The 25,446-nt window shown below is 36.8% G+C and overlaps 1 protein-coding gene across 1 annotated transcript in view; it reads left to right on the top strand.

Moving 5' to 3' along the window:
• Positions 1–219: 219 nt before the first annotated feature.
• The window catches only part of ptpn9a (protein tyrosine phosphatase non-receptor type 9a), a 75,963-nt gene continuing 50,736 nt past the window's right edge, over positions 220–25,446 (top strand). Inside the window, exon 1 of the mRNA XM_030137089.1 lies at positions 220–976. Within this exon, the coding sequence (XP_029992949.1) occupies positions 944–976 (33 nt within the window). The 5' untranslated portion in view covers positions 220–943. The remainder of the gene's footprint in view (positions 977–25,446) is intronic.

Here is a 25,446-nt window from a genome sequence, read left to right as displayed (position 1 = left end):
AAATCACTTGGAAGCTAAAACCTGACTATATTTAAAAAAAAACGTAAGGTTCTGTCAGAGTTCACAATTTAAAAAAAAAAACACAAAAATGATCCATTCTCAGACATAGAAAATGTAAATATTGGAGAGAACCAGATAAGTATGGGATACAAAATGACAGAAAAACCCCATAAATGCATGAGAGTCAGGTCTGTAAAACACTACTGTGGGCCTGTGAGGGTTAAAACTGCTCTTCTTTGCTCCAGATGCAAACTGACACTCAAAATGGTGATTTTCCTGTTTGGTTTCCTATTTTTATGAATGAAGGCGGAGGTCGTGAGCTTTTTTTTTTTTTTCTGTCCTCAGCCACCAGGGGGTAGAGCGACCTGCAGGAACAACAGCGGACAGCCTCTCTCCCCTGCTCGGAGCTTTATGTGAATGTGTATATGTGTGCGTGAATGTGTGTGTGCGCCTCTCTCTCCGGCATAAAGGCGACGTTCAGGGCCATAAACTTGCAATTCATGCCATGGAGGAGTCCGCAGCTAGGGCAGCTGTGTTACCGTAGGTGGATGTGCACAGTCGGGCTGCAGATCCTGCTCCTGAACCCAGTTACCATCAAGCCGAAGCAGATCCTGGTTTAAGCTGGTCCTTTTTCTTTTTCTACCCCCCCACTTTCCTTTTTTCTTGTGCTCGGTGAAATCTGACACATCAGCGCGTTTTTGTTTTTTTTTTTGTGCGTCCTGCTTTTGGATGGATTCAGTCTAATTGGAGTCTGAAAAAAGAAATACTGCGATTCAGATGCCTTTAACTCTGAGCAGGAGGGACAACCCCTAAACCCCCTTTTTTTTTTTTTTTCTCCTCTCTCTCTACACGAGGGACACAGACACAGACATCTCCGTCATCTTCCACTTCATGAAAAAAGACGCGTCTCGGGGAAAAGGTGATCGCACAAACTGACGGGAACATGGCAGCTACTTTATCGGCGGAGGAAGAACAGGTAGGCCCCGAAGAGACTTTACGACACCTCTTGTCTGTTTTCTGTGTTTAGATCGCTTCGATGTTTTTGCAGCTTTTCGGCCCTACCTGGACGGATTTCAGTGCCGTGCGTTTTTGTTGTGCGCACCCGCAGCCGAGCGCCGATGGCAGTGCGCAATGGTGGATTTGTTGCGAAATCGTCCTGAACGCAGAGCGGAAATATTGTATCGATTTCTGGCGCATTATTGCTCTGGTTGCATCAGTGCCAGTTCCTCTCCAGTGGCTGAGCTCAAGTGTTGCGAAACAGGCCGAGCTCGCCTTTATATCAAGCCTCCATAGATGTAAAAATAATAATAATTATAATAATAAAATAAAATAAAAAATCATTTCGTGGGATATTAGGTTAATGGGTAAAGCTTGAATCGGTGTCTGGGTCTAGATTTGACTCATTTGGTAGAAGTGTCAGTGAAAAAGTTGACTGTTTTCTGTCCACATAAGTAATTTGTTCCTGAAACTGCATTGAGCATTCAGAGTTTTCAGACACTTTTCCTTTTTTTTTTTTTTTTTTTTTTTTTTTTAAGTAGTGATAGTTAACAAGACAATGTGGACAGAAAAACAACAACACATAAACAAAGGGAAACTCAAACAAATAAACAAACCAAAAACAACAACAATGACAGAGTATTGACAAACAACAACAACGTCATATTACAAAGAAAAAGATCATAAATGTAAATAGCAACTAAACCATATAGCTTGGTTAGGGGTGATAAGGAAAAGGGGAAGAGGGGGGTGTAAATGAAAGTGAGAAAGAGAGAGGGGGGAGTGAGGGGGAAAATAATAATTGTTGTGATAGTACAAAAATATTTAATAATACCAGTAAGCCTAATTTGCTTAAATTATTGTGGCAGGAGTAGCGGCGGAGGCAGTCACAATACTACTAGTTAAATAAGTTAATGTTTGTAACAATGTATTTGTATCAGTTACTATCTGTTTTGAGTTTATATGAATCAGTTTAAATTAATATGGTTATGGGGGGGTGGCAGCATGGGTGGTAGCATTCAGAGTTTTCAGACACTTTTCCCATTCAAACCTAACCCACATAGCAAAACCATTATGGCTTAAATCTGGCCCAAAACTGAAATGCCATTTGGCAAAGTTCTGGGCAGATGTATGGGCCCTAAATGCCCCAAAATAGACAAGCCAAAATCAAACCAGAAGGAAGCAAAAACTGACCCAAAATAACCTTCTTTCTTTTGGCATTATTGTAAGTAAGTAGGTAAATTTTATTTATAGAGCACTTTTCACAGACAGAGTCACAAAGTGCTTTATCCAGTTAAATCAAAATCAGATCAAATTGACAGAAATTACAAAATAAATACAAAAATGGCATGCCAGTTTTGGGCCAGATTTAAGCCATAATGATTTTGCTATCTGGGATACTTGATCCCGCTCTTTGCCCAGTCTTTTGGTTAACCAGACATATGCCATGACTCAGCCATATATTGCTGGCGCCTCCATATCTATTATGGATAACCTTAATCATACCAGTATCATACCAGTATCATACCAGTATTAAAGGTTTTCATAATGCTAGAAGAAAGCCAAAAGAAAGACGGTTCAGTTTTGGCTACTTTTTGGCTGGATTATGGGGATTTGGGGCTTTTCTGGGACAATTATGGCTATATTTTGAAAGTCTGCAATTAGTTTTGGGTGAATTTTGGCTTCCTTCTGGTTTGATTTTGGCTTGCCTATTTTGGGGCATTTAGGGCCCATACATCTGCCCAGAACTTTGCCGAAATGGCATGCCAATTTTGGGCCAGATTTAAGCCATAATGATTTTGCTATCTCCCAGATAGCAACTATTTTGGCAGCATTATGGCATACATTTGGCATTTTGGCTTTCTTTTGGCATTATGAAAACCTTTGGCTTAACTGTGGTATGATTAAGGTTATCCATACTAGATATGGAGGCACCAGCAATATATGGCTGAGTTCTGGCATAAGTCTGGTTAACCAAAAGACTGGGCAAAGAGCGGGATCAAGTATCCCAGATAGCAAAATCATTATGGCTTAAATCTGGCCCAAAATTGGCATGCCATTTTGGCAAAGTTCTGGGCAGATGTATGGGCCCTAAGTGGCCCAAAATAGGCAAGCCAAAATCAAACCAGAAGGAAGCCAAAATTCACCCAAAACTAATTGCGGACTTCCAAAATATAGCCATAATTGTCCCAGAAAAGCCCCAAATCCCCATTCATTCATTCATTCATTCATTCAGTCATTCAGTCATTCATTATCTGAACCCACTTTATCCTCACTAGGGTCACGGGGGTCGCTTGGAGCCTATCCCAGCTACTTACAGGCAAAGGCGGGGTACACCCTGGACATTTCGCCAGTTCATCGCAGGGCCCAAATCCCCATCATCCAGCCAAAAAGTAGCCAAAACTGACCCAAAATAACCTTCTTTCTTTTGGCTTGCTTTTGGCATTATGAAAACCTTTAGGCTTAACTGTGGTATGATTAAGGTTATCCATAATAGATATGGAGGCACCAGCAATATATGGCTGAGTTATGGCATAAGTCTGGTTAACCAAAAGACTGGGCAAAGAGCGGGATCAAGTATAGGAATGGCATGTTTATGGCAAGCCAGAAGATTGACTAAAGCACGGCAACATCGTATTGTGGTGAATTTTGGCCTCCTTTTGGCCTCTCTTTGGGTCAGTTTTGACTACTTTTTGGCTGGATGATGGGGATTTGGGGCTTTTCTGGGACAATTATGGGTATATTTTGGAAGTCCGCAATTAGTTTTGGTTGAATTTTGGCTTCCGTCTGGTTTGATTTTGGCTTGCCTATTTTGGGGCATTTAGGGCCCATACATCTGCCCAGAACTTTGCCAAAATGGCATGCCAATTTTGGGCCAGATTTAAGCCATAATGATTTTGCTATCTGGGAAATATCCTGGCACTGCTTATTGACTTGACATGACTGTCTTGTAGACTCTGGTGAATTACTGTGGAATACACTAAACCAGGGTTGTCAAACTCATGTTAGTTCAGGGGCCACATAAAGCCCAATATGACCTGAAGTGGGCCGGATCATTAAAATAATAACATAATAATACATAAATAATATCAATGCCGAAATTTGTATGTCTAATTTCTATGTTTTAGAGTGAAAAAAGTAAGATTATATTATCAAAATTTCTACATCTACAAACTATGTTTCAAAAAAATATGGAAAAACATGAACCACAACCAAAATGAAATTTATTAAGAAAAGAAGTGCAATTTTAACAATTTATGCCATTATTTGGCCTCAGCTTCTCATTTTTACATGTTCATTACAATGTACAGATCACAGTGGATCTACAAATACACCAAACATTTAATAACAGACAGAATATTGGTACAATTACACTTAAATCTCTTAAGACATTTCAGGTTGTTCATATTTGTTCAGGTTTTTCACATTTTTTGTAAAAGTCTAGTCTGTAAATGTTAACATTGTTGTGCAATTTTACTTTTTTACACTAAAACAAAGAGAAAAATATGTGGTTTTCGTTATTTATACTTTATTATGATAGTATTTTACTGGTCTGACCCACTTTAGATGGAATTAAACTAAATTTATTTTGACATCCTTGACTGATAATATCTTCAGTGTAAGTTTTGTATTTCACTAATTCATCCCGCGGGCCGGATTGGACCCTTTGGCGGGCCGGTTTTGGCCCCCGGGTCGCATGTTTGACACCCCTGCACTAAACAGTAGTAGATGAAGTCATTAAAGGGGTTTTATGTAGTGTTGACGTTCCAAACTCTCAACATCAGGGTGAAGTCTCATACCAGAACACACTTATGGACTTCCAAAACCACCAAGAATTAACCCTATGTATCCACAGACTGTATCAATCACTGAACTCATTAGTTACACACATCTAAATTATGGTATCATCAAGTTTTCTTCTTCAAATTAAAACTTATAGTCAAAAATAACAGTTTTATAATCAGCTGATAGTTTACATTATAGCTCTGTTAGCTTAGCTCTGTTTTAGACTGAAAACAGCCACAGTAAAACCACAAACCACCTTCATTTTCTGTACAGTTTGTCTTGTCAATAGCTGAACTAAAGATCTTTTTAGAATCGAACCAACAAGGTCAGAACTGCCACAGTTTAGTCTGGATCGTGGGTCAACAAACGGCAACTTAGCGAAGATAATAACATCACATAAATAATAACTTTATACCTTCATAAGCCTCAGAATCAAACTCACTCGTGTTAGTTAAAAAGTTGACTATTTTCTGTCCAGATAAGTAATGTGTTCCTAAAACTGCATTGAGCATTCAGAGTTTTAAGCCACTTTTCCCATTAAAACCTAAATAACCTGGCACTGCTTATTAGAATATATGTGCATATGAGCCTAAAAGCTCCAAATGTACTTCTGTCTGATTTATCCCCCACTTTCAGAGATAATTTGAGACCACAGGCTTCACATTGTGGGAGTTAGTGCTTTATGGATTGCCTTACTTTGACCCTTTAAACCCAGAGAAAATCTATAATCAGCCAGTAAATGTATGGTAAGCCTGTATTTTTCCCACACACATTTTATTTATTTTTGCAATTATACATGACAATGAAAAAACACACAGATCTAAACCAATAACCAACTAGGGCTGTGTTTTGGCAAGAATCTGACAATACGATACAAATCACATACTAGGATCATGATACGATATATCACAATACTGTTAAAAAAGGCAATTTTTGTCTTGTTTCTTTTCTTTTTAAAGATTATTTCCTGGAAGAAATGAATTACACCAGAAATCTGCACAAATACTAAACGCATTTTTATTTGACCAGAACAGGATCTAATGCACTACATTTTTCTAATTCTCCTAGTTTCGAAAGGAACTAACATCTGCCGCTCTCAGTAAAAACAGTAAAAAGTGCTTTTAGGATGCTTCAAATAACCATTATTTAATAAAACTGTTAAATGATAATAATAAAAAAAAAAACAATAAAGAAAAACAAAAAAAACAAAAATGAAAATCCACCATATCTGCATTTGAATAAATACCTAAAAATATCGATACAGTACTTTTTAATATCGATACAGTATCGTGAAATGAAATATCGCGATATATTGCAGAACCAATATTTTCTAACACCCCTATAACCAATACAATAAACCAGACAAAGACAGAATGTTAATATCTTTCACAACAATACCACATTAGAGGACAGTCCAAGTAGTCTTTACTAGCCTTTATTTTAATAAATGAAGTCAGTTCCTGAAGATTTGACTTTTTTTTTTAAGTGGTCAAGATTTAACTTGTTGAACTCATATTTGTTAATCACTCTTTGCTCTCTTAGTATGATTTTTTTTTAATTTAAGTATGAATTTGAATGCAGTCCATGTTAATGTTAAAAGAGTTTGCAAAGAGTCATGTTTACGATACTGTTTTTTGAGAAAAAATGATTATTTTAACCCTTTTTTGAAGTATTGGACTCATTGAAACTCAGCATAGCACTAATAATAATTAATAGAAGCTCTTGCTAAACATGTGAACACTAAGGTTATTATCGTTAACGAAAACTAACAAAATGACGAAAACTAGAATTGAAAAAACATTTTCGTTAACTGAAATAAATAAAAACTATAACTGAAAGAAAAAAACAATAACTAACTGAAACTGTATTGTGTGCTTACAAAACTAACTAAAACATAGAAATTATGGATAAAATTCCCTTCGTTTTCGTCTTTGCCAATGTCGGATTGATACGAAAGCCATTTATTTCACTCTAGCAATTTTAGCTAGTGGCACCATACGACACTTTACGCGCCGTCACTTTTTGTCACTTGTCATTTATAATCGGTTTCTCGTCCCCACTCTACCTGGAAACACGGAGACTAAAGTTGGGAGAAAGCAGCAGAGTCTTGTCTGGGATTTATTTGAATTCAGTGGAGAAGAAGATAAAAGATACGACAAAACTAAAATTAACCCTTTCATGCATGAATTGTGAAAACCTTAGTCAAGATTTTTTTCTTCAGTGTTTTTATTCCACCTTAGGCATGAAAAAAACAATGCGATCGAGTTTTTTTTTTCTATGGAGTTACAAAAATATCCATGCATGTAATTTTTGAAGCAAAGAAACGTGTTTAAAATCCAATATCAGAAAGTGATATGAAAACAATGAAATAAAAACATTTTTAATGCTGCTAATCTGATATCTTCTCACGTTTTAACATATTCTAATGCTAGTAATTACTCACTTCATGGATATAATATGCAAAAAAAACCTTGTTGTCTAACAAATAATTGATTTACACTCAAACATGTTACTGCAGATGAGGTTTATCAAGAACAGCAAAGTTACAGTAATGGTCTGAATTACAATGTATGGGATGGTGCATCAGTGTCCACAGTGTCGGCTGATATGGAACTAAAACAACAAAACCCATGAAAATACAAGAGAAGAGCTGTAGAATAACTGTCCACAGGAGTGACCTATGCATGAAAGGGTTAATACTAAAACTAAGCTAAAATTAAGCATTTAGAAAAACATGAAAACTAATGAAAACTAGCAGACCCGCTCTAAAAACGACTTAAAACTAACTGAATTAGAGAAAAAAAAGGTCAAAACTAAATAAAACTAAACTATAATGAAAAATCCAAAACTATTAGAACCTCAGTGAACACTACTTCTCTGGATTACATTCATTTTCTACTCTGCTTTTGTAGTTTTTGCTCGTATACTGATACGTAATCGTATATTACGTTTGGCGGTTTGGAGCCATAAACAGTAATTCCGTTCAGCCATAACAGAATCCAGCATGAGCAGAACAAACAGAGCAGCTGATGGTGTTTTGTTCATCATTTTATTTCACTGAACACTGTGGTGGAATAATAATGAGTTTTCAGCCAATACATGTTGAATGACTCCTTTGGTGTTCTTCTTCTTTGGTGCTGCTCGCCCATATCTTTTCTTCCCTCTGACTCCTCTCATCATCTGGCCAGCAGAAAGCCTTATCTGGCTACTCCATTTCCTGTGCGAGCCAGGGCCCCCGCTAGGGTACCGGACGCCCTTATTACATCCACAGCCTAGTGGGGGGTGTTTGTGTGGATTGTGTGTGTGAGTCTGTGTTTGTGTGTGTGCTGTGGGGTGGGATGAGGGGTGTGTGTGTGTGTTGGGGAGGGGGTGGGGGGGTGGGGGGTTCTCTCTCAGGAGCATACAGAGTGTAGTGGAACTTCATTCTAAAGGCAGCTGTTAAAAGCATTTCCACTAGACTCGGGGGAAGGGGGAGTTTATGAGTTACAGAGTGTGTGTGTGTGTGTGTATCATGTGCTTTAGAGAAAATGTGTGTATGTATGTGTGTGTGGCGTCTACTCCCAGGAAGCAGTGGAGTGAGAGAAAGTGGGGAATAGGGAGAGTGACGTTATTGACTTCCTGTTTTGGTATCGACTCGTGCCAAATGGGACTCGCTGAAGTGAAGCGGAGCCGCTTGGCAACAGCAGTCCTATATTTGTAAATAGATTAGCATTGCATCTGTAATCAAATGGACCTGGAGAAGGCCACGCCAAGGCCAGCCCTGACCCTCTTAAAAATGATGATGATGATGAAGAAGAAGAAGAAGAAGAAGAAGAAGTGCATTAGCTTTGTCTGGATCAAGGTGCAGCCGTGACACTGCAATCCCCCCCCCACACACACACACACACACACACACACAGTTTTCCATAAAACTTAAACAAAATGCTCCTGAGCTGAGACATCAATACACTCACCAACATGCGCTGTGACTCCCGTTGGCTGGAATGTGGACACAATGCATGTCAAAACGGAGACGTTAATGACTAATTCTTGCAACACATGCTGATTTAGATAGAATGCGAAAAATCCACATTAGGTGTACTGGCATGCACAATACCTGGATACAGACCCTGACACACCTACACGGATAAAAATCCATGAAAAAAACGTTTACTAATGTGTTTTACAAGGCAGGCAGGTGAAATATGTGTGTAGTAGTTAAGTATTTCCGTTTCATGCTGCTAAATCTTAGAACCAAATACTGTACGTTTTCATTTCAGTATTTTTCATCCCCTCACCACTTATCTCCAACTGTGTCAAATGATTGTGATAAACCTAAGTGTTTGTTTTATACGTTGACAAAAGTTTCTTCTTATTAATCTACACTATATAAACTAGGGATGCACTGATTGCAAAGTACTTGGCCAATCCAGTGTCTAATAAACGTGTAAGTCACTTTTTGTTTCCTTTTTTTTGTTTTTGTTATTTATTAAGGATGCAACGGTACATGTTCTCCACAGTTCGGTATGTATTGCGGTTCTTGAGTCACGGTTCATGGTTCGGTACGGTTTGGACGCAGAGGCTGGCTGGAGCCCGACTGTGCACCGAAACATAACTGGGAACTGATGGAGAGTCTTACGGCTCATTTATGTTCCTTTACGTACATAAATAGGTACATCTGTTTCTAACGTTGTCATGCATCACTGCCTTCATACTTCCATGCCTCCCGTACGTTGGAATGAGCGTTTCTCAGTCAGTCCACCAGAGGGCACCACACTTAATTACCATACTGGACAAATTCCATGAAGAAGAGTAAAGTTTTTTAAGAAGAAGAAGAAAGTCATTAATAACAAACATGGCGATGACAGAGGAGGTTTTACTGATGTGGATGTTAATGTTAATACAGTAGTCCCTCGTTTATCGCAGGGGTTACATTCAAAAAATAACCTGCAATATGCGAAATCCACAAAGTAGTCAGCTTTACCTTCCTTCAGCATGTCCAGAAGTCCAACTTTTTGTGCGATGGTTAGTATCTTCCTCTGCTTTTTGGGTGCGACCGCAGGTGCCTTTGTCGGTGCAGAACGTTTTGTCGACATTGTGGGTTTTGTCGGGGAGAAAACATGCAAACATACAGCACTTCAGAGTCAAACTGCTAGCGATCGAACATTTATGTAAATTTGGCAAGCCGAACGCATTCTGCACTGTGCAGGAGACACAACACGGAGATTGATTGACAATGATCTACAGTCCCTTAAACAATCAGGATGCAGAACATAATGTGCATTCACACGTTGTAAAAAAAAAAAAAAAAAAAGCATGCAAAATTGCACTAAAAAAAAATCCGCAAAACAGCAAGGCCGCGAAAGGTGAACCGCATTATAGTGAGGGACAACTGCATTGAGAAGAGTAGTTGGAAGTAGAAGGGCTGTGGTCCACGTTCGGCTCAAGCTGGGGTCTGCCACTTCGTGACGCGCCCGGCTCGGGCTGGGGTCTTCTTCCGGCTCCACCACATAATGCTCTAGCCGGACTCTGTGTGCGGCTCCAACCAATGACAGTAGAATTCCTTAAGTCAGTTGTCTTGCAAAGCTCTAGTGTAAAAGCGAGTTGTCTGGAAGTGTCATTTGAAAATGACAAATGAGCCGTACAGAGTTCATGCTCATACTGAACTGTGAGGGGCGTACCAAACCATACGACGATATGAGTACCGTTGCACCCCTATTATTTATACCCCCTTCACAAAGAAATCACTGTAAATATTAAAATACAGTCTACTCTCGTTATACCGCCAACTTCCGTTCACGGCCAAATTGGCGGTATAGCGAAAATGGCGTTACAACGGGTTGCGTCCATAATGTGCATGTCTTTACTATATGATGTCTATGCTGCCTCCGTTAACCCGTTCTAATTGCGTTTCTAAATAAATCTTGATTCTGTTATGTTGTAAGGGATCATTTAAAGTGGGGAAACATTTTAAGCATTATTATACCGTGTCGGGAAATGACACCCCATCATCTTGAGGCTTTGGCTTAATCCCACGTCCTCTTCCCGACATCCTGACCTACTGAGTGTTCTGCGATAAATGAACGGTGGCCGTTCCGTAGACCTACTCGTAGCTTGTCGCGATCAGCGTCTGGCGCGTTTGTTTCAGTGCATTGTTAAAATTTATGTGTACTCGATGGCAATCACGCTGGCGGTATAACGGTCGGGAAATCAATGGTATAAGTGTTGTTTGTGCATGGAACTGGGCTGGCGGATGGCGATAGGCAGAAATGGCGGTAGCTAATGGAATAATGCATTGGGGATTGTTGTGCAATGGTTTTGGTCGGCTGTGAGCGAAAATGGCGGTATAACAGCGGGCGGTTTAACGAGAGTAGACTGTAGTGTTTTACGGTCTTGCCATCCATCTTCATATTAACTTTGAAGGAACACAGATTCAACCTAAAAATGTATGAAATAACCTTTAATAAAAACCTGCCATTGATGAAAAGACATCGTATATGACAATACTGATAGTGGCCGATATCAGCTGATCCATGGGTGTATCACTAACGTAAGTTCTGCAGAACTGTCTGTAGACCTTCTCCACCAGAATAGTTCTGGTTCTTGAACTGGTTTCGTTCAGGACTCTTTGACCCTTTGGTGTCTGTGGTGAACCAGCCCATGTCTCTACAGGTTTTGAGTGGAATCATTCTAATCATGGATGCTTCATAAACAGGCACAACATAATAAACCAATAATATAGTGATGTCAATTAGACTTTTGGACAGTCCTGGTCGTTGTTGAATTCTTTTATGTAGTTTATTACCCTCTCCTCACTCTTTCTAGCTTCTCCATAATATCAGTACAGACTACAGTTGTACTGGGTTTTACCTTTTCTCAACCTGTAGGAAAAATCTGACATGGGTTCTGGTTCTAGCTGGATTCACTTCTTTACGGCTTAAAACCAGGTTCAGAAACAGCACTGGACTTACTTTTTTCAGTTTAATGTCACAAAACTGAGAACAGGCCTGCTTTTTTTTTTTTTTTTTTTTGAGCTCACAAAAATTTGACTTTTACAGATGAACAGGACAGCCACACTTCCAATACATGACTGTCTTGTAGAATCTGGTGAATTACTGTGGAGTACACTAAACAGCAGTAGATGAAGTCATTAAAGGGGTTTTATGTAGTGTGGATGTTCCAAACTCTCAACATCAGGGTGAAGTCTCATACCAGAACACACTTGTGGACTACCAAAACCACCAAGAATCAACCCTATATATCCACAGACTGTATCAATCACTGAACTCCTTAGTCACACACATCTAAATTATGGTATCATCAAGTTTTCTTCTTCAAACTAAAACTCATAGTCAAAAATAACTCTGTTTTATAATCAGCTGATAGTTTACATTATAGCTCTGTTAGCTTAGCTCTGTTTTTAGACAGAAAACAGCCACAGTAAAACCACAAACCACCTTCATTTTCTGTACAGTTTGTGTTGTCAATAGCAGAACTAAAGATCTTTTTGTACTCGAACAAACAAGGTCAGAACTGCCACAGTTTAGTCTGGATCGTGGGTCAAAAAACAGCAACTTAGCAAAGATAATAACATCACATAATAACTTTATACCTTCATAAGCTTCAGAATCAAACTTACCCGTGTAGAAGAAACGCTGCCATTTCATCATCAAACTCCATTCTTTTCATCCTTCTAGCTTTTTATCACTTTGTCACTTCCTTTGTCTTGAATAGTTGTTCCTCAATGGTTCTCATCCCATCCGGCCACTTACCAATGCTTTGGTCAAAGGTCCTGTGGCGTTTGTTTTCCTCACCATGGGAGACCAGCAGAGGGGCTCAATACTCCCTCTAGTGGTCACATAAATCTACCGGCCTATAGATGTAAATAAATTCAGTTCATATGTATACAATCCAAAACATCGGCACCTTTGGCAGAACTTCAGAGCTCTATATTCTGAACACTGTAATGATAATTTTAGCAGATTCTTTTTTTATTTGAAAGTAGAAATTCTACATAGAGCTCTTTTTTTAACAACCCCAGCATTAAACACATACAGTAGTAAAATGAATCCAAAATGACCATATATAAGAGTAAACACTGACAGGGACTTTTCATACTATTAATACTAGGTTCTTTAGTATCAGACCTGAATATTTCTTGCGCATCTTTCATCAGTACAATAGATTTAAACTATTTCTACATAGATACATGAAAAAATGGTTGAGTTTTCTTCAAATATACAAAGCAACATCTAACATTGTAAAGTTTGTCAGATGGTATTTAGAATGATACCACATCCCTGTACAACGTGCCTTTTTACAGTGGTTCTTAACCCTATAACGCCAAACGTATCATATTTGATGCATGAGTTTTGAAGTCCTCTACAAAATCGGTGTGATATTTTTTTTCTTGACAAACCTGATGTATACAATTAGATACATGCAATACACAGATAATCCACCAGGGGGAGGAAATCATCCACTAGAGGCCTTTCCAGTGACACTACAAGACTGTCATTAATGAGGAAAGAGGCAGAACTTTGCCAGTTTTGATAAGGAATTACCAATTTGTTCGACATGTTTGTGTTATATTATGTTTCTGTTTGTTCAACAATAATAATATTTGAGCATTGAGACCCAATGTGTCAAATATGATACAAAATACAAAACTCATACATGGAAATTGATATTTGAAAGCAAATTTTTTGGGGTTGTTCAGAAGGACAAATAAAGGCTCCAGTTTCAAAAAACTGAAATTTTCAGTCAATGATTTAATGGTTCAGGTTTTACAGGATTAACGTGGGGTGCATGCCAGAGATCCCGGGGGGGGGGGGGGGGCGCAACCTCTACATTGAGATTACAAGTTGTGAAAAATGTATTTGAACCTACTGAAAACATAATTTGTCCACATTTAAAAATATCAAACTATTTAGTAGCCACACCCTCTTGACCCCTGAAACTTTGTGACCCCCCCCCCCCACACACACACACACACACACACAGAGGTCTTTTTTCTGTTGTCAGTGAATCGTCATATGTATAAAACACCATGTCTGAGAAACATAAAAATGGTGATGACTCATCAGTATCAAAACTATCTTGAAAGTTACTTTAACTTTGGTTTTATTGAAGGACAGGACAGTTGGGGGGGCTAACTTGTCTTGGACACAAGCAGGGGGTGGGGGTGGGGGAGCTCCGAGGAGATTTTTATTTATTTATTTATTTATTGCTTTTTTGATTTGTCCTATTTACAAGTTATTATGATTTTTTTTTTCAATTTTATTGGAAACATTTAAGTATACAGTAAAAAAATTTGAGCAAACAAAATGTCAAAAGGGAAAAAGCATTTAAGACATTAACATATAAGTTTAAGAAAATAATGAAAGATACATCGCATAATATAGAAAAAATAGTATGGAAAAGTAAATAAAGAAAAATAACAGATCAAACAAATATAAATAAATAACTACAACAGAGAGTTCAGTCAATATTAAATAATTGTTTATGAATAGCCAGGGTGTTAGAGTGTTTTTTTTATTATGGATAAATTCTAAAGATTTAATATAATTTTCAAATTCCAATAGGCAGATTTTAAAATTTGGGTGTGTTTTAGTGTATTTATTTTTATTTATGTGAAATTTTCCAAATAAGATGAACAAATTTACAACAAATTCTAAATTGTGAATATCATGTTTAAAATATGTAATTACATTTTGGGATGTTATAGTTATTTTATTATTACTTTTGGATATGATATATTTTTCAACTTTGGACCAGAAATGAAAAGAATGTTCACATAAAAAGAATAAGTGTAAAGTATTTTCAGAGTAAGAATGAGAAAAGTTACACATTTCTTCCACATCAAAGAATCGAGACAAAATAACATTGGAGGGATATACGTTATGTAAAATTTTAGGAATCGCTGCCTTATGATACTGACAGTGATGACTCCACCAGCAGTCAACACTGTCTGCAGTTTGCAACATGCTGTGCAACAGTGAGCAGAGTAATAAACTATGCAGTCAACATGTGTAGTGGTGGTTTGGAGCACCAAGCAATCAGATAGAAGTGGTGTGTTGTAAGCTCACAGTGTGGATTCAGAGTGTGGGCAGCTCTGACACAAATAAAATGGTGGGATGGAGCGCAGCATCAGAGCTGTATTTTTGTTGCACGCTAACTGTACATCATGATTTATTCAACACGTCTGTTCCCATTCCACTTTATCAGCGACATGTAACTGTTTTGTCCCTTTTTTTTTTTTTACTGTATTTTCTGTCTTGTTTTTATGCAGACAGAATTGAAATGTTGTGAAAGTAGGCAGTAGGATGGAAATGCACTTAATTTCCTCTGTGACTGTGATTTCCCTGGAGCTGCTCAGTTCTGGGGACTGAACGTTAGAGCCGCAACTAGGAATGAACCAAAACTTTCTTGTTGCATAACACAGCAGAGTGAGCTTAATAAAGTAGATATTGATAGCTTGAACGTCAATGAATATCCCTGACAATAAATAGGATTATGTAACGTCTGCTGTTTATTAGAAAACTGGAAACCACTCCATCAGTCAGCATTTCACCAAACAAAACTGAGAATGTAAAAACAGCTGAATTGCAAACTTATTTCCAAACAGCTCTCCATATGTTTAGATCCATGTCAAGTGCTCTGAGACCGAATGAAGGGTTTAAAGACCCAAACAGCCACTGGCAACCAAAATTATCAGATGATCTAAACTGTTTAATACCTGTTGATCCACTAATCCTATCAATACATGTAAATAATTGGTGTAAAATGCAGTTTTTCATCTTTTCATGGTCATCAGATACGACCTGTTTGGACGTTCAGAGGCTCCGTAATGAACGTAGAAACACCGTCATCTTCTACAACAGCAATATTCTGAACTGGAGTAAAAATAAAAGCTACAGTATCAAAAGCTTACTTAACATGAGCTAATAATGCATCACAAATGAAATGGTATCACAGGTCATTTTTTTCTGTAGTTTTAGTAATAATATGATCTGTGGAGCTATAATTCATTCTTAACCCATAAAGACCCAAACGTCCGCCAGCGATCAAAACCATCTACTGATCTAAACTGTTTAATACCTGTTGATCCACTAATCCTATCAATACATATAAATCACAGGTGTCAAACATGTGGCCTGGGGGCCCAAAACCGGCTCGCTAAAGGTTCCAATCCGGCCCGCGGGATGAATTTGCAAAGTGCAAGTTAGGGCATCGAACTCCAAAACAATATCATAATAACCTATAAATAATGACAACACCATTTTTTCTCTTTGATTTTGTGCAAAAAACATTAAATTATGAAAATGTTTACATTAACAAACTATCCTTCAACAATAAAATATGAACCTGAAATGTCTAAAGAAAATTAAGGGGAATTTTAGCAATTTTCTGCCTGTTCCTAAATATTTTGTGCTTTTGTAGATCTGATCCATAATGCGCATGTAGAAATGATAAGTCGAGGCATAATATTGATAAAATTGTACTCACTTTTCTTAACAAATTCCATTTTTTTTTTAGGTTATTCACATCCTTTTTGTTCGGATAGTTTGTAAATGTAAATATTGGCAGAATTGAATGTTATTTTTGGCACTAAAACAATTTGTAATTGTCATTATTTATTGCCTATCATGCTATTATTTCACTGGTCCGGCCCACTTCAGATTAAATTGGGCTGAATATGGCCCCCGGAAGAAAATGAGTTTGACACCCCTGATATAAATAATTGGCGTAAAATACAGTTTGTCATCTTTTCATGGTCATCAGATATGACCCATTTGGACGTTCAGAGGCTCCGTAGTGAACGTGGAAACACCGTCATCTTCTACAACATTGATTCACCAGTAAAACCCATGGAGTTGGATCAATGACAGTGGATGGAGACACTTGGTTTATGTTCAGTTAATGATATGTTTTACTGAAAAAAGTCCGTTTTTCTTAAGTTTTCTGTTTTTGGCCTAATAACCCTCAACTTTAATCTGAGCTTTTATGAACATTTACAACACAGGTGTCAAACCTGCGGCCCAGGGGCCAAATCTGGCCTGCCAAAGGTTCCATTCCGGCCCACGGGACAAAAGTGCAAAAATGAACCTGGACAATCAAGGTTGTCAAAATCATTTTGGTTCAGGTTCCACATACAGACCAATGTGATCTACAGTAAAAATAACAACACAATAACCCATAAATAATGACAACGACAAATTTTCTTTGTGAAAAATTATGTGGAAAAAAATCAAGTGAAAAAAATAACATTACACTGTGAAAATATTGACATTTACAAAACTATTCTTTCACAATAAAATGCAAATAAATACATAAACAAAAACAAAGATGAACAACCTGAAATGTGCAATTTGAACAATATTCTGCCTGTTATTAAATGTTTGGTGAATTTATGGATCTACTGTGATCTGGAGTTGTGTTAATAATAATAACAGATGGAATATTGTAGAAACTGTTCAAATTTTAGTTCCAAACTCCAAAATTTTAACAATATTCTGCCTGTTACCAAATGTTTATGTAACATTGTGTGTAAATGTACATGTGTAAATAATAAATCAGGGCATAATATTGTTAATTATGTTAATTAGTACTAATTTTTCAAATGAAATTTCTGTTTTTTCAGGTTATTCACATATTTTTTGTAAAATGTAAATATTTTCATAATTTAATTGGGTTTTTTGTACTAAGACAAAAAGAAAAACTTGGATTTGTCATTATTTATAGGTTATTAAGTCATTATTTTACTGGTCTGGCCCGCTTGAGATCAAATTGGGCTAAATATGGCCCCTGAACCAAAATGAGTTGACACCTGTGATCTACATGATCTGTGAATTAAATATGGGAAAATACATGATTTTCACATAAAAATGCAAAATGCAGAGGATAATATCATAATAAATGATTATAAAACACTTAAGGTTAAATAGAGTGGAAAATTCATTTTCATAATTGCCACCAAAGTAGCACTGGGTCTTTATGGGTTAAATAAAAATTCAACACTAATCAGAACCAGAGCAGGTCGGGCAAATATTTATGCATCCGTCAGGGATTGAATAAGCCAGTCCACTGCAGTCCGGTGTGCTATCAGGAAAACAAACCGGTCCATCCTCAAATTCCACTCCTGCAGATATGGCCCCTTGTGCAGAAAAACCAAACAAGACTGGCTTCTCCAGGAACACAGGGTCAGTGGCTGGAGTTGGCAGGCTGTCCTTAAAAGGCTAAGAGAGAAAGAGCAGCTGTCAGACTATTGAAATCTTGGAAACCCGAGTGTACCTGACAGCAATCTGACAGGAAGTTGTCTTTGGCCCGCACTAAAGGATTAGCACTTCACACTGCAACAACAAAGAGCAGACGACCCACATTAGGGGGAACTGGTGGATCGTCTTTTTAAAACGGTACAAACAAAACCTTCGATGTGACTGAAAGGTGAACTGCAATCCAATATGTTTCATAACCATAGGGAACACTGGCTATCCACATCCACATAAAGGTTTATAAAGTTTAGTGCTAAAACACAAAGGGCTGCCTTTCTTTCCAGTCTCAATGATAGTAATGTGCATTGCGTGACAACTGAAAAAGATTATGTTATGGTTTAATGTTAACTTTACTTTTCGTTTTAATGTTTTTTGTTTTTTGGACAGTAATTTGTCTTCTTTAATCCTTTCATGCACTGTCCACTCCAGTGGACAGTTCTTCTCCAGCTGTTCTCTTGTATATTCATGGGTTTTGTTGTTTTAGTTCCATATCAGCCAACACAGTGGAGACTTATGCACCATCCCATACACTGTAATTCAGATCATTACTGTAACTTTACTGTTCTTGATAAACCTGATCTGCCGTAACATGTTTAAGTGTAAATCAATTGTTATTTGTTAGACAAGAAGTTTTTTTTTTTTTTTTGCATATTATCTCCATGAAGTGAGTAATTACTAGCATTAGAATATGGTAAAATGTGAGTTGACATCAGATTAGCACCTTTAAAAATGTTTTTATTTCATTGTTTTCATATCACTTTCTGATATTGGGTTTTAAACACGTTTCTTTACTTAAAAAAAATTAAATGCATGGATTTTTTTGTAACGCCGTAGAAAAAAAAAAAAACTTGATCGCATTGTTTTTTTCATGGCTAAACACTGAAGAAAAAAATCTTAACTAAGGTTCTCATAATTCGTACATGAAAGGGTTAAGTTATGTTTATTAATATTTTATATCGTCAGCCTTATTGTGGTGCTATAGTTCAATCTTTAACATGTTTCATACTTAATTTTTGTGTTTTATAAACCAGTATTTGGCTTGTATTCATGTTTCTTTTTGGCTACAATTCAACCACTTTGTACTGTAAAGTAAGACGACTTGTCCAGGTTAGAAGAGAAAAAAGAGACTCATATTGGGTTTGGACTTCTTTAGGGCTGTGTGTCGGCAAGAATCTGGCGATACGATACAAATCACAATAGTAGGATCACAATACGATATATCAAGATATATCATGATACCGTTAAAAAGGCAATTTTTTGTTTGTTTCTTTTTTAAAATGATTATTTCCTGGAAGAATTGAATTACACCAGAAATCTGCACAAATACTAAACACATTTTTATTTGATCACAACAGGATCTAATGCTGTATCACAAAATGTTCCTGTGTTCAAACTGAAATTCTGTTTTACAGACATTACAGTTTAAGCTCCTGTTCAAATGTTCGTATTCTATGAGTTCAGAACTAACATCAGAACAGTATTTTTGTCCCAACAAAGGAACTACCATCTACCTCTCAGACAGTGAAAAGTGCTTTTAGGATGCTTCAAATAACAATACCTCAAATAAAGATATATATTTGACATATATCCTTCGTGTTCAGCCAGGGTCAAAGTGCAATATACATTTATCTCTACTGTTTCTTGGTTGGTGACATGCTTGTTTTTGTTCTGTATATATGTTTACACTTTTCTTTTCTTCTTTTAAACTGTTTTGCACTATGCACCACTAGAGAGTTGTCTCTTCTAATTTCGTTGTACATATGCATAATGACAATAAAGGCATTCTATTCTATTCTATCCATTATTTAATAAATCAGTGTTAAATAATAATAAATAAGATATAAATAATAAAGAAAAACAAAAAACAAAAATGAACCTCTGCATTTGAATAAATACCTAAAAATATTGATACAGTAGTTTTTAATATCGATACAGTATTGTGAAATGAAATATCGCGATATATTGCGGAATTGATATTTTCTAACACCCCTAGACTTATTTGTTTATATTTTAGGTCTAAAGGTATTTTGTTTGCATTTATAAATCACATTTTATATCGCATTTTATTTTTCACATGCTCAGTGGCACAAAGTTATTAAAAATAATAAAAATGAAACATAATCTAACTTGAGTACATTTTATTTAGTATATAATTCAGACTTTTCCAACGACTTCAGTCCCTGAATTTCCAGAAGACATTATATATATCATGATATGTTGTATATGAAATGACCTATTGTGTACTGAGAGGAGGTTTTGTAGGTGTTGTATACAGTTGTACTTCCTCCTAGAACTCTGTCTACTTTCGCAAAGGCCATATTCTCACTAACTTAAACTGTGCACATTTCCCTGATGTGAATCCGATACAAAATGACCTCAGCTCTGTCAGGTGCAGTCATCCCTCATCCCTTGCATGTTAAGGTATCTGAACAGAACAGAAGCTGCAGGCCCTGCTGCCTGTGAAAGGCCCGGCTTTCCTGAGCAGAGACAGTGGCATCCTGTCTTTGGGCTCGTCAGTGATCGTTTTGTATTCCTAAAGAGCCGCGCACTCCCAGAACTTGACTTCCTGTCTCCCATGCACACCCCACCGCCGCTGTGCCTGACCAGAGAAGCGGAACCCTGTGTTTAAAGTGCGAGCTTTCATTGCCTCCTCTGTCGCCTTTTGACGATTCACCGGGTGCTGACTCGCTAACTCTTTGGGTGTTTTTGGTGGGGGGAGAGAGGGGGGGCCCGAGGGAGGGTTTAAGAGGAAAGGGGAGAACAGGAAGCTCCTGAAAGTCTGCTGGCTAAATGCATATGCAAGATGGATGGAAGAGGCTTTATGGTAATAAACACATTTTTTCAATCAAAGATACAGGTTACATCCTGTGACGTAACTGTAGACTTTAACCCATAAAAACCCAAACATCCACCAGCTACCAAAACCATCTACTGATGTAAACTGTTTAATACCTGTTGATCTTCAAATCCTATCAATACATGTAAATAACACTGGGTTACAAAAAAATGTTTTTTGCAAGTTGTCTAGGTTTTTTCAACTGAATTAGGACCATTTTGCACCGCTAAATCCAAAAATGACATCTGTTTTTCTCAATCAGGTCAGGTTTTTTTGTTAATTTGATTTTGAAAAATTTGATCTTCTCACAAAATATAATAATTAATACCAAAATAAGATTGGTAAGCACACTTTATGAAACTTGTGACTTGATTCCTGTTAGGTACAATGGTGTATTCACCGCAGATGTAGCAGAATACGTCAGGCTTATTTTTGCAAGATCTTCTAGTCGAAGACATTTCTTTCACCTGTAATATTAAAAAAAAACATTAATCATAAATTGGCAAAAGTAAAATCTTCAGAACTCATTTATTGCAAGAAATATGAAAGAATTTTGTATCATATGATGTGAAAATGCCCATAAATGTAAGCAAAAATGTTAAAAAGCCAATATGTAGCATAGTTCAGAAAGTTGACCTGATTGAGCAAAATTAATGTGATTTTTGGATTCAGCACACCAAAATTATCCTAAATCAGCTCAAAAAACTTAAACAATAAATTTGTTGTTGACCAGTGTAATTGGTGTAAAATACAGTTTGTTATCAGATGTGACCCATTTAGACATTCAGAGGCTCCGTAGTTACCGTGGAAACAGTCATCTTCTACAGCATTGATTCATCAGTAAAACCCCTGGAGTTGGATCAATGACAGTAGATGGAAACACTGGGTTTCTGTTCAGTTAATGATATATTTGACTGAAAAAGCCACTTTTTCTTCAGTTTTCTCTGTTTTGATATAACCTTTGAATTTACTGTGAGCTTTCATAAACGTCTAAATTAAATGTAGGAAATTGAATACTGGAAAATACATGAATCACAGTGAAAACTGTGAAATACAGAGGATAATATTATAATAAATAGTGATAAATCACTAAAGAAAGGTTAAATGGAGAGAAAATTCATTTATGAACTGACACAAAATTATCACTGGGTCTTTATGGGTTAAACAAAAAATGGTCTAATTATATATTTTTATGCCACAGTGCATTCATTCATAGTCCACTGGTGTTGGACTTGCATGAATCAGATCCACAAATCCCATCAATTCGTGTAAATAATTGGTGTAAAATGCAGTTTGTCGTCTTTTCATGGTCATCAGATATGACCCATTTGGACGTTCAGAGGCTCCGTAGTTACCGTGGAAACAGTCATCTTCTACAACATTGATTCACCAGTAAAACCCATGGAGTTGGATCAATGACAGTGGATGAACACTAATGTTTTTATTTTCGGTTATTGATATATTTTACCGAAAAATTCACTTTTTCTTCAGTTTTCTCTGTTTTTGATATGATAACCCTCAACTTTAATTTGAGCTTCGATGAACATCTACATGACCAGCACATTAAATACAGGAAAATACCGAATTTTCACTTAAATATGCAAAATACAGAGCATAATATTATAATAAATGGTGACAAATCACTAAAGAAAGGTTCAAAGTAGAGAAAAATTCATTTGGGGATTGCCTCAAAAGTAGCACTGGGTCTTTATGGGTTAAACATTTGTGCTAAAACAGTAAAAACTCTCTTTAAGCATCTTGTATTATATCAGTAAATCAAATCTTATTATAGACTAATGTGATCTGAAGCATAAAATTACGATAATTAAAATATATGCATTAAAATCCAGTTAAACAGTAATTATAGACATTTAGATATTTAGGATGGATTTACTATGTTGTTCCAAAAGTGAGGACTTAAATGCACTAAAATGGGTTTTCAAGGTGTACCATTACATATGGGCCTTAAAGGTTCAATATGTCAGATTTGCTGTGTTGCTAGCTCTATTTCTAAGCTAATAACAGCTAGTTTTGCACACTGTTGCAGCTGTAGAGTTCTGCACAATACAGGAGTGAACATGAGGATTTTTACAAACAATCTGAACAGATCTCATTGCAGAGGCTGATACGAATGAAGGAAAGAAAAGCTTTTAATCAGGCAGTTGCATTTGAATTACACAGTCGTTTCTTTTGCTTGAATGTAAATTACACTGGCTTTTGTGAAAAACAAAGAAACAAATTAAATATAATCTATAGGGAACAGCGTGTTTAATGCTTCAGCTTAACTGTTTTTTGAATCTTAAACAGGAGTGTAATTGATGCATTATAACCACTTGTAATCCATCATAACGTCAGCTCTACATTTAGCTCTTTTCCACTCTGCGTTACTCCTCTGGGGTTCTTTCCTGTGGTCGGAGCCAGATTTCACATGAACCTAATTAGCTTCCTCTTCATCCTAAAACAGCTGTAAGATATTTTACCATCACAATCTGGTTGCTAATTCAGAGGAACAGAAAAAAAAAAAGTAGGCTCAGATGATGAATCGTTTCTCTGAAATATGAGACTTTTATTTTTATTGCATTTGGTTGCATTCGTTCCCAAACACCCATTTTTTTTTCTAGTGAAAACCTACTTTCATATTAGATTTCAACATGGACAGCAGCGGCAGACTATAGTGCACAAGTACTACAAGAAGTCTTTTGCAACTGCATTTCACAGACACCAGTTGAACAGGATTCCTTCACCTCACCTCGTGTACTCTTGCACCCATTTTATTAAAGCTGTGTGTTACTGAGGAAAAAAACTAAATAAAAAAACATGCATTTACTGATTTGACTCATATTCCCTCACTTAACAGTCATCGCGTTTTGTTGTTTTTAGTTCGACCACTTGCAGACGTTTTCCGAAGAAAATTGCGGCGAAAGAACGAGGTGAACAAACAGAAATGAGGAACAACTTGTGTAAAACCAAACATTTTAGTTGGCTGCACAAATTGCAGTCTTTGTGTATTTACATATCAGACACACACTTAGAGAGCACACTTCCCGTCATCCTCTAGAATAGGGGTGTCAAACATATGGCCTGCGGGCCAAAACCGGCACGCCACATGGTCCAATCTGGCCCATGGGATGAATTTTCGAAGTGCAAAAATTACACAGAAAATCTCAACAGTTAAGGGTGTTCAGGAGCTACATACAACGCAATGTGATAATAAATAAATAACATCTTTACCATAATACTGGAAGGTCTCAGAGCGTGTGTGTGTGTGTGTGTGTGTGTGTGTGTGTGTGTGTGTGTGTGTGTGTGTGTGTGTGTGTGTGTAGGGCTGTGTATCAGCAAGAATCTGGCGATACAAAACAAATCAAAATTCTAAAGTCACAATACGATATATCACGATATATCATGATACTGTTAAAAAGTCAATTTTTTGTTTGTTTCTTTTTTTAAATGATTATTTCCTTGAAGAATTGAACTACAGCAGAAATCTGCACAAATACTAAACACATTTTTATTTGATCACAACAGGATCTAATGCTATATCACAAAATATTCCTGTTAAAACTTACAGGGGTTGGACAAAATAATGGAAACACCTTAAAAAATCAACAAAATATAATTTAATATGGTGTAGGTCCGCTTTTTGCGGCAATTACAGCCTCAATTCTCCGAGATATTGATTCATACAACTTGTGAATTGTTTCCAAAGGAATTTTAAGCCGTTCTTCAGTTAGAATACCCTCCAACTCTTTTAGAGACGATGGCGGTGGAAATCGACGTCTTACTTGAATCTCTAAAACTGACCATAAATGCTCAATAATGTTGAGGTCTGGGGACTGTGCCGGCCATACGAGATGCTCAACTTCATTAGAATGTTCCTCATGCCATTCTTTAACAATTCTAGCTGTATGGATTGGGGCATTATCATCTTGAGGTGAAGGTGTTTCCATTATTTTGTCCAACCCCTGTAGATTGTTTTACAGACATTACAGTTTCAGATCCTGTTCAAATGTTCATATTCTATTAGTTCAGAACTAATATCATAGCATTATTTTTAGTTCAATCCCGACAAAGAAACTAACGTTATTCAATAAAAGAGTGTTGAATAAGAATAGATAAAATATAAACAAAAAAACAAAAACGAACCCCCACAATATCTGCATTTGAATAAATACCTAAACATATTGTTACAGTACTTTTTAATATCGATATAGTATTGTGAAATGAAATATTGCGATATATTGCAGAACCGATATTTTCTTACAGCCCTGTGTGTGCGGTTCTGAGAAATTGAGACGTTTTTAACTGGCCAATTTGGTACGTACAGTTAAGGAATAGTCCCATCTCCACATTAAATATCTTTTTCCTTTAAAATTCCCTTTTTAAAAGTCAGGAGGGACTGATTTAATTCACGTTGCTAAGCAGTTGCTAGGGGGAGGGACAGGAAGCAGCCTTGCACGTCAGGAGGAAGTTGTGCAGTACCACGCTGCATGATGGGAAATGAAGTTAAAAACAGGAACGTCACATTTACTAACTTCTATCCCTAGATATCGGTATTAATAGATTAATTGTCATTTC

Source organism: Sphaeramia orbicularis, chromosome 6 (assembly GCF_902148855.1).
Source record: "Sphaeramia orbicularis chromosome 6, fSphaOr1.1, whole genome shotgun sequence".
In the NCBI taxonomy this organism is placed as follows: domain Eukaryota; kingdom Metazoa; phylum Chordata; class Actinopteri; order Kurtiformes; family Apogonidae; genus Sphaeramia; species Sphaeramia orbicularis.
This window is presented reverse-complemented; position numbering and strand designations above follow the sequence as displayed.